Here is a 15841-nt window from a genome sequence, read left to right as displayed (position 1 = left end):
TCTACATCTTATCCTCTGTAACAAGTCTTTTATAATAACTAATAAAAAGTTTTAGGTCAAAACTTCCAAAGCGGATAAATCTTCAAGGGAGATCAAAATATTGTTCTTCGATTGTTTGTTCTAGAGAGAAACCACTGTATTTCTTTATTGCCCTGGTCAAGATAAAAAAGATTGTGACATTTAGTTACATTCAAAATATTTTTGATTATATTCACAGGGTAAAAACATATTGCCATTTCTCTGCCATAATCAGTGCTGCACTCGTTGTTTCTGGAGCCTGTTGGTACTTGTTTGTCCTATAAGCATAAAGGGAATTTATAACGCAGTATTATATAAATCTTATTTAACCAATGATTGAGTATGTGAATACAAACCTTGGGTGGTGCAGGATTTCTACATATTTTGAAAATCACAACAATAATGAGTAGGAACAGAATAAAACTCAAAGCTGAGGCTGATCCAATGATTATCCATTTATTGCTGTTTTCATTGGCTTCTTTGTTGTGTAGTTTTTCGGGCTTTTCTATTCTTTTACAAAAATATCTTCCATGTGCAAGCACACTTGTACCATTATTTTCTACATTAGGATCGAAGGTGTTTGATTTACCACATCGGTTTAACGTAACATTACCATTGTTGTTATCAAAAAATAAAGTTTCATGAGCCATTGATTGGATTGGAACTGACACATCCACTGATTATGACACTTTCTGTTTACAAATTCAGCAAATTTGCAATCACAGCTTAATTGATTGCATCGTATATCAAATTTCTGAACACTCTGAAGATAATCTGCAATGTCAGGATCCAGCGATTGAATAGAATTATTAGCCAACAACAGCTCCTTGATTGTGATTGTTTTTTCAAAAGCTCTTTTCTCGATATTCGTAACCAGATTGTCGGATATATCAATGATTCTCAATGATTTGCAGAAAGATTTTTTTGTAATATGGGTAATACTATTTACCCGGATTGATACTTGGTGCAAGTTGTGCAAATACTTTAATCCTATAGAATCAACTTTCTCAATTTTGTTGTTGTCCAAATTTAGTTTTTTTAGGCTGGAATTTGAAGCTATGACATTTCTAAATTCTTTTAATTTATTATTGGACACATCCAAAGAATTAAACCTAACAATTTCCTTAAACACGTCAGGGTGTATTCTTATGATTCGATTGTGTTTTAGATCGAGCTTTAATAATACTTTTATTCCTGTAATTTTTTTTATTTCAGTCAATCTGTTGCTACTGCGATTTAAATCATTCAAAGAAGCGTTTTTATTCACTAAATCTACTGGTAACGTTTCAATAATGTTACTTGCTAAATTAAGATACATTAATTCAGTTGATCCGTCTAATACACCAGATTCCAGTACACGCAATGAATTATGACTTAACCCTATTCGGTCCGGGGTTTTTCGAACATACTATGACCGGGGGGGGGGGGCGGATTCCGCCCCCCCTCAATAACTTTTCATAGGGTTGTTCAAATTGAATCAAACTTGGCACACTTATAGTACGTCATAAAAGGAACAAAATGGCGCCAAAAAAAATTTGCTTGCGTCAGCACATTTTCTGTGACGTCATCAAAAGCTTTAAATTTGTAAAAATGCCACTATCTGCTTAAAATACAATTACATTTGTTCTAGAGCGAATTTTTACATTCTGTTTGAAGTTTCTTAAAGCTAAATAAAAGTTATTTAACATATCTTCCGGTTTTTACATGGATCGGATAAAAAATTGCCAAAAATTGCCCAAAAATACGTTTTTTTCCGATTTTCGGGTAAAATCCGACAAAATCGGGAAATCGGATTAGTCACGTGTTCAAATTATTCAAAATGATTATTCTTGATGAAACAAAGATGTGTTGCAAGTTTCAAGTTCTAAGGATAATCCTAACAGGAGTTATTATATTTTCCACATTATAAGGATTTCATAGAGATTTTTAAGGGTAGTTTCGAGTAATGGCCAATATCAAAGCCTCTGAAAGGTATGGGACCTAAAAAATTAGCATACAGGTGTCTAATAGATAAATGTTGAAACTCAGTAAGTATCATAGCCATATAACAAAGCAATCAGGAGTTATTAAAAAAAAACCGTCAGGGGGGGGCGGAATCCGCCCCCCCCCCGGACCGAATAGGGTTAAATCCAGATATTCCAAATTATTTAAACTTTTAATAGGCAACGGTAACTTTAAGAGTTGATTATGATTTAGATGTAACTTCGTCACGTATTTGGCACTGTCAAAGAATCCGATTGGAAGTCCATTAAGCTTGTTTTGACTTAAATCCAAAGTTTTCAACTTTGTCAAGCCAGTAAATGACATTTTACTCAAGGTATTAATCTGGTTTCCACCGAGATCCAAACTCATTAGATTATTTAACTGACTAAACGTTCTTCGTATATTTGAGTGAGCATGTTTTTATCCAGTTTTATGGACTTTAAATCCTGACTATATTTGAAGTGATCAGCCGACAAATTGTTTATATGGTTGTTGCTGAGGTACAGGTGTTTTAAGAATTTTAAATCAGTAAACGAGTTCTTGTTAATATCTTTTATTTGATTGTGGCTGTCATCTAAAATTTCCAGACGATTTAAGCCATTAAACATTTCGGAGGAAATTTTCAAAACTCTATTATGTCCAATATACAACTTTTTAAGATTCTTAAATTTTTGAAAAAAACCATTAGCGAATGTCTTGATCATATTGTTGCCAAAGTTTATTTCTGTCACATTTGGAAGATGTGGAAAGACTGTGCTTTCTACTTCAGAAATTTTATTGTCATGTAAATACAATGTCTTTAGCAACTCTGCACCATAAAATGCTTGGAAAGACAATGTTTGTATTTTGTTACTGCTTAAATTGACATAGGTTACTTTTGGTAGTTGAAGAAAAACATTTGATGGTAGTTCAGCAATTCTATTCATATGCAAATCCAAATAGGATAGGGATGGGAATGTCAGTAAATGTGGAAAATATTTGATTTTATTGTTTTGCAACAGTAGCGAATTTTTAACATTTTCTATGTTGTTACTGCTTAGTCGTATATCTAAAATTCTAGTGCACTTACTAAAAATTTTGAAGTTAAGTCCAGTTACTTGGTTGCCGGAAATGTCTACATTTCTTAAAAGGTGTAAATTTTGGAACATTTCTAAAGGTAGGCTAGATATTAGATTTTGTTGAAGATAAATTTTAACTTTTAACTTTTTTGAATCTTCAAATATATTTTTCGGGATATTTGAGATAATATTATTTTGCATGGAGAACGTGTAAGCTTTCAGCGCCTTTAAACGCGGTGAACGATAATTTTCCAATTTTTTTGTTCTCTAAATGAATACTAAGAACTTTAGGTAAATTGAAAGTATTTGGTTTGATACTTCGAAGGTTATTGTTCTGTAGGTAAATGTTTTTTAAACTCTTTGCCGGTGCAATGACATTTCCTTCAATCTTTGAAATGTTATTTTTGTTTAAGTGTATAGTTTCAAGTATTGTACATCCCTCGAATGTTCCATTTTCTATTTTTTCAATAATGTTACACGAGACTTCAAGTGTCTTCATGTTGCATATTCCTGAAAATGTACCACGGTAAATAAATTTAATGAAATTTTTTTCAAGAAATAATTCCCATTGTTACTCTCGCCCCTTTTAAATGCATTCTTTTGTATAATGGAGATTGTGTTATTACTTAATGTTAGGCTTTCTAATTCATACAAACTGTAAAAAGTATAACATTCGAGATTTCTAAGTTTGTTATCATCTAAGAACAAATTATCAACCTTGATGTTTTTGAATGTCATTGGTTCGACCTTGGAGGAAAGAATACGGAAGGAGAAACAACTCTTTTAATTCTATTGAAACACTGCGTGAGGTTCTAGCAGGTGTCTGTATAGAAACTTAATTTGAAATTTTGGCGGTTGTGTGACTAAATTATTCGTGAATAACAATTCGCAACTATGATTGGTTATAAAAACAATTAGATAATTTGATGATGAATTTGATGATAATACCAAAACAAGAAGCCACATTGAAATTGGTAAAATTTCTTTTGTTCTTATGTTAACATAATTAGCGAAGAAGCACGTGCTCGACACTTTTGTAAACAAAAAGAAAAAGTTTATATCTCGTTTTAAAACGACGTTCAGTTATAAGAAGTTATTTCTTTAGTTAGAATAAACATTATTCCAGCACACATTTTGTCGGCACTCGTCCGGCGCATATCTATCTATATTGTTTTTCATGATCAAAGTGGTATACTCAAGCCTGCAAAAATAGGTTTATATCATGGTTAAACGCTTATTTCCAAATGTATTGTTGAAGTTTTTAACAGCAATGTTTACCGACTTATATTAGGCACACTTTCCATACAAATATCACGTGCCTGCAGCGTGTTACAGTCAGATTTTAATAGAAAAAAGTTAGCCCCTATTAAAGGAGAGTATGGAATTTGATCATTTTTTTGCGAAAAAGACTCGGTCGAGCACCTCACGCACTGATTCTTTTGAAATTAAAAACAATAGAAAATTCAATATATTTAAAGCATACAGAAATGAAGTTGTTTCTCCTTCCGTATTCTTTCCTCCAAGGTTCGACACTTTCAATCTAGTTTTGACGCAAGTTCAGTGTGCTTAAACCTCTTCAAATGCTTGCCTTCCCAACGTCCTAATTTTATTACAAGAAATATCTAAACTACTGATTCGAGTTTTTTTCAATGATTTAGTTGCTATCACGTCTATCATGTTGTTGGAAAGACGAAGTTCGCCCAAATATGTTAAACCCTCTAAATAAATGTTTGACATATTTCGAAATTTGTTGTTCCATAAGATAAGATAAGTGAGGTAAGTCTGTACGGGAAATAAGAGGTGGATACTGTGAAAAAAATTGTTCTGTAATCTATCACATAGTGAATTGAAAATACTTCTCGTGGTATGCTTTTAAGTTTGTTTCTTTCAAGATGTAGATATCTCATTCTTTTTAAATCGTCAAACGCAGGAAGATGAATAAGCTCCAAATGAGAATCTGTTATAGACAAATATTCCAGGCGTGACAGTCCTGATAAATTATGACGTGACAAATACACGAGTTTTGCACCATAAATCCCAAGAATTTTTAACTTGCTAAATCGTTGGAAATAATACTGCGGTATGAATCCTACATTGTCATAACCTATATACAAGCTCTCAACGTGAAGATTAGTTATGTTGGGCAATGTTTCAGCTGATCGACTGTAACAAGACATTGCGCTATCACTTCCACAGTTACAAGTTGGAACTGGGACACATTTTTCTCCATATCCACATTTTATGAGTAATAATAAGATGAATAACAACATCATAACTTGGTTGCAATCGATTCTTGATGGCGCAAGCCGGAAAATCTATAATTTTTAACTTTAAAACGTAAAACACTATAGTAAAGACTTTGTATATCAAACTTCCAGCATAATAAAGTTAAGTAACTATTTCCTCTGTAATGCGTGGTCATCGTTACTTAAAGGTTTTATGCTGTTTACAAACTATTCATAGTATTAATTTTATTCTTGATCAGTGTATTCAGAGGGATAAAAAATTAAATTCCTTTTAGAATGTTTCATAAAAACACAATTAGCTAGCTGTCTATACTTCTTGTTTGGTTGTCTTTGTCTTACGTAGCCATTCTCTCCGTGGGTATGTCACGTGGTACCACTTTCAGTTGAGGGAAGACAAGGACTTTTCACGGTCAAAATCTCACAGAAGCAGCTTTGATTAAACAAGATCTACTAAAGTAAAGCTAAATTCGCAAAAACTCACCTTAAACTACATAATATGTTTGGTTTAAAGATTTTATGAGAAATGTACACCTAATTTATGAAAAGCTTACCACGCGAACGGCGTGTTTTTTTCTCACACCATAATAGCTGTCCTAAAAAATGTGGACGAATTGGTTAAAAAGTATCACGTTATATTTGACGACCGAGAGAATAGCCAAACATACATTTGGTGGTCATCCATCTAGCTACATTTGATTCATACCATGAAGGTTGGTCATAAGGAAAAATGTACTAATATGTAGTAGTTATCTATTTTATAACAAGTTCAAGCTCACTACCTCCGCAGTCACAGAGCTAAATACCCTTTTATCATCATCCAAATTTGAACATATTAAAAGTTATTACCTGCAATTTGTTCTCACTTGAAGCGTTTTAATAAAGTTAATATACCACAGAGAGGACTAGCAGCACATTTCATCCCGCTATTTAGACGTAAAAAGCTTAGAATTAGGAAAGAAACAACAGAAGTTTACACATTTCTGCCTTTTTTCCGTATCCACAAATAATTCTTTGTGAGAAAGTGACCGGGAACTGGACTGGACTATCAAGTCAAACAAAAACAAGCTAAAATTTTTCCCTATATGCGCTTTACTCGTGCCCAGACTGCGCTGTATGAAAGTCAGTAATGTCTTCTCTTTTTTTTTATTCCGTCCAAGACGTGTCTTCATCTATATCATACTAAATTTTGATAGAATTTTTTATATTTGCGAATTATTTCATTGTGCTGTTTCTAAACATTTTTTATTCCTAATAGACATTTCTCCATATATTCTTTAGATCTGCCGCAAATTATTTGAAATCATGATATCTGTGAAACCAACAGTTTGCAAGTACGGGTCGTAACAGAACTTAAATAAAGAAGCGCTTGACTGCAACAATTATGCCACAAAAACAGACATCCTGAAGCTCAATCAAGTTAAACATTTACACGCATGCTAATTGAACTATAATAAAATTCAAATAAAAAAAAATATGAAGCGAAAAAAGAAATGGATTTTTGAAAGTGTCCTTAGTAAAGTAAATTGGCCCACGTTAGATGTTTCAGCATTTTTTAATAAAAATTATTGCATTAATAGGAGATTAAATTGGGTTTTGTGTTAATATATTATTTAGTTTATGTTTTTGTCTATTTTTAACAAAGCAATTACAGATTACAGACAGAAAAGGTTTTATTGCATTGAAACAGTGTAAATTGTTGAGTTTTTTTTAGGATTCTGATTGTTAAATAAAACTCGTTTTCTCAATTGCGTAAATTTCTGAGCCTAAATGTAATAATAATTAATAAATAATAATCCATAAGATGCATTTAAAATCGGTAAACCTTTAAGAAAGAGAACAATATAGTTACAAAATTAATTCCAGCGTCATTTGAATCTTGCGTTTCTAAAAAATCTTTCTAAAAAAGTTTGATAAACATTTGCCAGCCGTCTATTGTTTGATTTACAAAGGGTTTGGTTAATCAAGTAAAATAGGCCTGTATCAAGTGTAAAGTGGAGTAAACATTTCTATGAGCTTTAAGTGGGTCGAAAATCCTAGTGATTTCGTTAATAAAGAGATTGATTTGAACAAAACAATATGTCTGACAGATAGATCATCGACTTTCTTTGTTTTTTATTGATCTGCCAATAGGAATTTAATTAGACTGTGAGAAAAAAATCTGCTTACCTTTTATTTTTGTCTTCCCATTTCATTTTGAAAAGCACTTTGGAAAATGTTTTAAGCCAAAGAAATGTAATATAGTTAGCTGCCAGCTTTGACATCAGTACTCCTGAGATAGAGAAGGCTTGGAGGAGCGGAAAATATAACTTGTAAAGCTATCATATAAATTTCATTCAATTTCCTATGACAGCGGAGTCAGGCCCGATGTCAAGTAGTTAAGTAAAAAACTATTTATACGTAGATATGTTTCCATATTTCACGAAAACGATTCAAGCAAGTTCCGTAAAGGCTGGGTCTAAACATTAAGGGTATGATAAATTTTATCGTTTTTTTGAAAAAACAGGAAAGAAAACAAAAATATTTGTTATAAAAACTAGACAAATATGCAACGTCAGTTATAATAACGGCTTTTATACCATTTTGTTTTTGAAACCTAGTCAGGCAAGTGGCAGTCAGGAGTAAGGGATAAACCTCAGATAACAATTAAAATTTATTTTTTACAACTATGAGGGTAATTTAAAAGCTGTAAAATTTTGGAATTGTTTTTACCCCTGAGATGAAACCAATGTGTTATAAAAAAATATAGATATTTTAAATATCATATTAAAGATTTAATACGCGATTTCTTTAAGTACTAGTCGTTAGCCCGTCCTTTTTATACCGCATTGCGTGCGCATCGCTACTCGCACAGCTAAGCTACCATTTTGCGTGTCAGACAGACAGACAAACAGAGGTATACGGGTATTTTAATATAGATTAAAGATTAACAAAAAATTGGCATCACAAGTTGTTTTAAAGCATCGTCACTTATAAGTATTACTACGCAATACGCGCTTTTTTTATAACAACCAGTTAATTAGGGATGTATTTAGCTATGGTGTACTGGTGTGAATACACTAGTAAAAATTTCTTTCCAAAACGTTAAGGTGTATCTCTGTAGGCCTGTTTTTTTTTAATTTTAAGTCCGAAGTGTCAACGAATCAGGATTAAGTATAAAACTAGTTTCGTAGTCCCCCGTCTCTCCGCGTCCGGGTTCGATGGTCTTTCTTCTGTCAAAAAATACAAATCGCCGCTCTTTTGTCCTGCTAAATATCTGATTTTTCGTGTCAGTGCCGGCTTCACTATTTACACCAGTTCTGCTTGTGTATGGTGGCCATGGCTGCTATGCAAAAGATAAAAAAAATCATTTCAATTTCAAATCGAACTTATCTTAATTTAAAATTAAAATTGAAATCGAATCAAAATAATTCACTTCGTTTAAATTCAATTTGAAATTAAAGGTTACATTAATTTGAATTGAGTTTGTTTTTAACATCACTGCCAAAATTTAATTAAATTTGATAAATAAAGATAGCGGCTTCTTCTGCGTGGGAAAATGATATCAATCTTAAAAAGCATTGAAACTATGAACTGCATGCGGAGGAACTTTGGTCATAATAATTGCATAAGAACAATTGATAGAAGATTGCGCCACTTTAGCACATAATATTCGGATACAACGGTAATTGTTGAAAACGAAGGGCCTGAAAGAATATTAAGCCACGCAACAAAAGGTTCGACAAAAACATCTTTTTAATGTACCAAAAGCATTAGTATGTGACATGTTGTACAATTTTTCACCAGAGTACCTTGCAAATAGGCAACAATGTCATAAAGAAAAAAAAGAAAAAGGGTAACTTTTTTACAAAAGGCATAAATTGGGTATGGCCATTAGACGGTCACGATAAACTGATAGGGTATCAGAATTGGACATTATTTAACTATCAAAAACTTCAAACAAAATATGAAAATTCACTCTAGAACTAAAGCAATTTATTTTAAGCGTTATTTCGGATAAATTTTAAACTTCCGATGACATCACAGAAAAAGAGCGTTAAGGCAAAAATAAGCTGTTAAGCCAAGTTAAACTCACTTAAACTCCAAGCGTAAACTTGCAAATATATGATAATAAGGTTTACAAATAAAAGGACGATCAATATCCAAGATATAACACAAAACAGAAAATAGCATAATAGATACAATATATTGTATAAGACATAATAATTGCTAAGAAAAAATAATTATTTGTTATTCTATTAGAGTAATATAATAGCGACCTTACGAAACAAGGGCATCTACGACCGAGAATTTTAATTGGCAGATGAGACAGAAAAAACAAAGTTTTCGTTCTTCCTTTGACTCAAATATTGTCGCTTTCAGGTTGTGGGTAACTTTGAATATTTGACGAAAAGCAACAAGAAATACTAAAAAGCAAATACAAGACATATTATTAGTTTATTTGTCAGTTTGTCATATATTTTGTTATTTCGACAGTAACCATATTTGTATTGATTTTTTTTTGTACTTTGCTTTCGACTGACTTTTTGTAATCAATTTTCGGCGCGTTTTTCATATGACGGGATTTCATGAAATGGTATTGACAACGTCGTTGCAGACAGTCCCCGTTTGTGTTTTGTAAAGTCTCTATTACCAAGTTTCTGTAACGTTAACAATTCTTTATGATATTTTAGTTTTTTCATTATTTTTCTAGAAGTTTTGTTTTAAAAATTTCATTCTTGTGGTGATCACCGAACTACTTGTTATCACTACTTGTTTTCTTTTCGTCTGTTTTTTTACATGTACGTTTCTTTTTCGCTAAAATGAAAATTTCCATTTTTTCTGCGAGGTGATGAATGCAATGAAGCTTCAGATAACTTTTGACTCAACTTTCTGCTTCGCCTTTCTAACCCTTTTATTGTTGCTTGTCTTTGGATTTCATCCGTTCTTGCTTCAACAGGAGATCTAGTTGCAGATCTTACAGAACCATTTCTTTGCATATCTCCATGTAACAATGGTGAACCTTTACTCTCTGGATATAATATTAAATCGCTATTATTTTTTATGGAATCTGCATCTCCTAAGTATTCCAAATGCATCTTTTTCGTTCGTTCTCGGTTGTAAAAGTAATCGAAATTGGACACAATGACTGGTACTGGAAGGGCTATAGAAAGTACGCCACAGACAGCACACGCGCTTCCAACAGCTTTCCCGTAAAATGTTTTGGGAACCTAAATAGGAAAGATTTTTTTACTAAAGATCAAATAGACCTTTTTCCACATCCACTTTCGTTCCGCGAAGTGTACATACCACTACTGAATAACATGAAAACGAGATTAGTTATGAGCAAGTTTTTAGTTTGCTTTTTGATCCAGTTGGGTTTGTGACGTAAACTCAAGCAGGATAAACAAGTTGTGTAATATAAAATATTTTGAAATTAAAAATAATATTGATAAACATTTCGACACAACTAAAAAGCAAACAAAAATAAAATACTTTTTATTGATTAAAGATTTTCTTTTTTTTTTGTATTCTTTTATTAGTCGATAACCGATATCGGATTTTGACATTTGTTTTGTTAAACAAAGATTCTGGTCTCTTAAGCGATTGAAATAAGAAGTATCTATTGTATCCAGTCTGATATTTACTAACATAATGCACTGTATTTAATTCAATTTCATACTTCTACCAGTGCTTATAACCAGAGGCGACTATTGTTTATAACTCAAAACTTGCAATTAGAATATGAAGCATACGATTCTGCATCAAAAATAGACTAGTTAAAGTTCTAACAATAATACGATACAATATAGATATATTAAACGCACTTTTCCCTGCCTTCCCTTTTTTACACATTTGAGATAAGATATCTTCTCACAAATAATAATTACACGCATACTTTAACACTGACAAGTATGAATTGAAAGGCCGTGTTTTTTAAACCCAGCTTGCTCCTAAAGTGATGAATTTCTGTTACTTACTACTAAGATGCGTTAAATTAAAATAACGCGATATTCGCGCATGTAAAAAAGCCACAAAATAAATAAATTAAGTGGAATAAATCTCTGGAACGAAGAAAATAATTTAAAAGAGTTTTTCACAAGAGTGAAGACCCAAATTTTCCCGAATAAGTAAATATAAGTTTTGGTTGGTTCGAAGAAAACTTTGTAAGACAACACCTCCCTAAGTTCAAGTTAGACATTCTCACCTTATCTCCATAACCCACTGTACACATTGTTATTATCGCCCACCAAAATGCATCTGGAATACTGGAGAAGTTATCAGCCTCAAGATAGTATACGGCACTTGAAAACAATATAACACCTATTGCTAGAAAAAAAATCATTAGTCCAAGCTCCCTCATGCTGGCTTTTAAGGTCTGTCCAAGTATTTGCAACCCCTTTGAATGTCTGGATAATTTGAAAATACGAAAAACGCGTACAAGGCGAATAACTCTAAAGTTCTCAAAACCTAAGCCATTATGAATATCCAGTGCCGAAGTGATATAAAATGGTAAGATTGAAACAACGTCTATTATGTTGAGAAGTCCTTTTAAAAATTGGATTTTGTTTGGCGATGATGAAAAACGAATAATAAACTCAAACGTAAACCATGCAACAAAGATAGCTTCAAAGGTATTAAAAAGTCCGTGCCAGTTAAATGTCTCCAATTCTTCCCCGATTGATGGTGATGTTCGATTATCAGCAAAAGCAGGTGCAGATACGCATAAACATTCATATTTAACAAGTTCACTTGATTGTGGAATTGTGTGATGTGATATAGTATTGTTCTGAATTGACAATCTTAAGGTAACATTTTTTGATTTTGGTGAAGCATGTTCCATATCTATCTTCTTTCTAGCGAAGGGCAATGTTTCAATGCATAGAATTGCCACCGAAAACACAACCATTAATATTGAAAATATAGTTATAAAATGCGCTGCAAGGCTTGTCTCAGGATGTTCAAATAAACACCAGATTAATTTCTGCCATTTATTCTTTGGCATTTCCTTCTCATTTTGTTCTTGCTGTAAATCTAAAACCTGTTTCAAAGCAGCTTTACCTAACTCAAAGAAATTAGCTTCTGTTACCAATATCGTCATAGGGACTGTTAGTGGGCAGTAAAGCTGACCATTGGATTGATAGTAGTATAATATCGCATTAAAAGCACTCCTATCACGATCAAAAAAATACTCGTCTTCGACGTCATCATAAAATTCTTCACGCTTATGAAAATTTCCAAGGAGAGTATCGGGAAATCGATCTAACGTCTCTACATAAGTTTGATAGCGTTCACCAGAAACATTGATGGTAATTTTTTGACGCTTGTCTTGTTCACAGGGTGGATGATGATATCTGTGTTGTAAGTATCCACTACGCGCTGGTTTTATTTGAGATGTCATATAGCTCACACTGCTGTCCGAATTGCTAGTACCTATACATTGTGGTTTGAAAGTGCAACCGTCAGCAAAATGACGCAGAGTATCTAACCTATTTGGTCGAGATTGAAATGTTTGAAAGCTCATTTAGCTGTTTATTTCTATATCTTTAAGTTTTGAACTGCTTGTCGCCCCTTTCCCTTGCTATTCAATAAAGTCGGTCTTTCCAATGTTAAGTAATCATTGATCCATATATCCTTTTATTTTTTTTATTAAAAGTTTCCCCCCATGTAATAGAGAAGTTCAATTATGAAAACTTACGTAGCTAATATTATTGAACTTTTCTTTTGATCAAGAATATCAACTTCTAGGCTAAATGTTAGTTTTTTGTGTCGCTCCTTCTTCTTTATACATGTGTTAACCCACTTAATTGATCGCATGTGCTTTATCGTTTACTTTTTCTCGCAATAATTTTTATTCGTATCTAATAAACGAAAAAAAGAAAATCATTTATATGATATTGGTGTTACTTAATTCTATTTTGCTTTCTCTTCTTTTTTAATAATAAATAAAATATGAATTTTATCCTAAAAAATGTCTGTACGTCGCAAAATGAAGTTTGTTCCAATCTATCTAAAGAGAGATCAGAATATATATATTTTTTTAGTTATTTGTGAAAGGACGGCGTATTAATGTATAAGTTTTGCAACAATAATATAGCTAATTTAAAGGATCTGTTCGCATCATAGAATTGTGAAGTAGAGAATGTATGTTCCAATCTGTTTAAAATTACTACGCACTAAAATATTTGAACTTTTTAAAAACTTACTGTTCAGATATTCCTTAGTTAATAAAGATGTGATCATATTTTGTTAAAAACTTAATTGTCTGAATACTTGGCTGGTCAATTTTTTTAACGGGGCTGGTCTTGTATAGTAAACAGACTCTGCAAATTTAAGGAACTGTTAAAGTTTCTTATAAGGTAAAACCTGCTTTTTTACTACTTTAGGAGGAACTAAAGAACCACCAGTCTGAGACGCTTACTTTTATTTGTTAGTGCAAGGACAGATATAAATATATACTCCGCAAAAACCTTCATCATTAAATAAGGCTTGTAATATTAAACAAAGAGCAGTAACTTGAATATAAACTAAGCAAGCCTATATTATTTCGATGTCCTATTTAACCGTGCCAAATATCTGTTACATCATACATCTCTAAATTTAGGTAAATTTAGCTCGATAAAACGTTTTGGATAGAATTTACTCATTAACAATACCTTGAAATATAAATCTAGCAAATTAACCACAATGAATCCTTTCTTTAGGAGCCTGCTCTGGGGTATTAAGGCAAAAAACCTTTGAAGTGTGTCACATGACTGGTTTTGGAAAAATGCGTTGTAATTATCTTTTATTCAATAAGATAAAAAAAAACACTTTTTGATAACTTATTGTCTAGGGTAAAATGTACAACAAAGCTCTGAAAAAAATATTGTATATGAACCATTGTTTGGCGTGTCCGCTATAAAGAGGACATTTTTAAGGGTTAGAGCAAATTAGGACCTTGTATTATCAATTATAGAGAGGTGTCTGCTATAACTTGCTCTCTAAATAAAATTTTTGTTAAGACGCCGTCATTTTATTAATTTTTGAAACGAGTGTCCGATGTAGAGAGGGTGTCCGTTATAAAGGATGTCCCTTATAAAGAGGTTTTACTGCAGATTACTGTAAGACAAATGGCTAAAAAGTATTCCAATTACGGGAATTTAACTCTGGCTTGACTCTTTAAACTTTTCTCCAAAAATTTAAGACAAATATTTCGTATTAGTTGGATTTGACAATGTGAAAGGGGTGTGTGAAAATGTAAAAATAAAAAATACTTATCACAGATAGATGTTATATGGCTAAGAGAGGTTGAAAAAGATTTTTCATTATTAAAGCAAAACTAAAAGAAGCTCTATATGGAATGAACAAAAAACGATGAGCTAATTCTAATAAAACAGTTTTAATTTAATAAATCTTTATTTATTTCACACATAACCTTTCCAGACTTATACTAAATGTTTTACGTATCAATGATTGGCTCATTTTAACACACAGTTAATTCTGATACGATTTTGTTTTTTAATAAGGCTTTTTTTTTATCTCATTTTGTTATTTATAATTATTACATCATAGACTTAATAAATAAAATTTATAGCAACTGTTAAAGTGAATAGTCATAGTCTGAAAATTCAATTCGAAAAAATAAAATCTTAAACTTTTATGGCCTTTACAAAAAAACATTTTTGACCCAAAATATTTTTTTAGCACAGTCTTTAGCTTACACGAGCCGACTGCGCAAGCTGTATTAAAGCTGTCGAACGTTCAAGAATCAGTTTTGAAGGGAAACCATAGCGGAATGACTGGTACCGTTCGTACTACTCTAGACTCAATAGTATAAACAGCTACAAAAAGGACCCCATTATAAAATTCTATTGACTTGAATGCTGAAGAACAATTGAGTAAAGTAATTATACAAGGATGTGCGTGAACAAATAATTATGTCTTACAATTTTGTTCATAATTTTTTGTTTCTAGCATGGAAAGGCCGTAAATCATTGCTTGTGTGATCTCAACAAGAACATTTGATAAAGTAATCTAACTTTCTGACTGGGTACACTGCACGTTGGCTTTAAGTACTGCTAAAATAATTGATAAAGTATAGGATCAAATCAAAAACTTTTCATTTGGCGGGAGAATGTTCAACTCACTGTGCTATCGATCTGATGATATCTCTCGATGTCGTGAGTTTAAGCTCCACTCTATCTTTAGCAACGATGTATAGCGAAAATTAAAAAGTAAAAAGCGTTTGACAGTAAAAATAACGCCACAAAAACTTCTTCTGAAGCACAAACGAGTTAAAGTTTTGCACATGCTAATTTAGCTATACTGAAATTCAGAAAGTGTCTATCAACTACACAATATATCGACCACAATAAAATATATCGTTTAAAACTAATCAATTTTCCCAAAGTTATGACTGATATTTTCAAAATGGCAGGTTTATTTACAAATTCAGTCGTTATTTATTTTTTAACTTCTTGCGTCAAACTTCTCCCGAGTATGGCGTTTTTCAATTCTAAGTTGTTATGTTAATGGCACTTACAAAAACTTCAATCAATGTGTACAGCTCGTTTATAT

The 15841-nt window shown here is 32.1% G+C and overlaps 2 protein-coding genes across 2 annotated transcripts; both read right to left on the bottom strand.

The window, feature by feature from the left end:
• Positions 1-1622: 1622 nt before the first annotated feature.
• Positions 1623-7497, bottom strand: LOC130653633 (insulin-like growth factor-binding protein complex acid labile subunit). The gene is made up of 11 exons (XM_057456159.1): positions 7472-7497; positions 6169-6228; positions 6085-6109; positions 5857-5898; positions 5787-5792; positions 4916-5374; positions 3635-3806; positions 3339-3569; positions 2388-3049; positions 2192-2343; positions 1623-1644 (listed from the first exon to the last, which is right to left on the bottom strand). The coding sequence occupies exons 1-11, from the start codon at positions 7495-7497 to the stop codon at positions 1623-1625; spliced, it is 1857 nt and encodes a 618-aa protein (XP_057312142.1).
• Positions 7498-9019: 1522 nt separating this feature from the next.
• LOC130655136 (potassium voltage-gated channel subfamily A member 2-like) lies at positions 9020-15347 on the bottom strand. Its single transcript, XM_057457836.1, has 2 exons — positions 11490-15347; positions 9020-10512 (listed from the first exon to the last, which is right to left on the bottom strand). Exons 1-2 carry the CDS (start codon positions 12804-12806, stop codon positions 10078-10080), a joined length of 1752 nt encoding a protein of 583 aa, XP_057313819.1. The 5' UTR covers positions 12807-15347; the 3' UTR covers positions 9020-10077.
• Between the last annotated feature and the right edge of the window lie 494 nt (positions 15348-15841).

This window comes from Hydractinia symbiolongicarpus, chromosome 8, assembly GCF_029227915.1.
Source record: "Hydractinia symbiolongicarpus strain clone_291-10 chromosome 8, HSymV2.1, whole genome shotgun sequence".
Lineage (NCBI taxonomy): Eukaryota > Metazoa > Cnidaria > Hydrozoa > Anthoathecata > Hydractiniidae > Hydractinia > Hydractinia symbiolongicarpus.
Note: the sequence above shows the minus strand (reverse complement) of the source record. Positions and strands in the feature narration are given on the sequence as shown.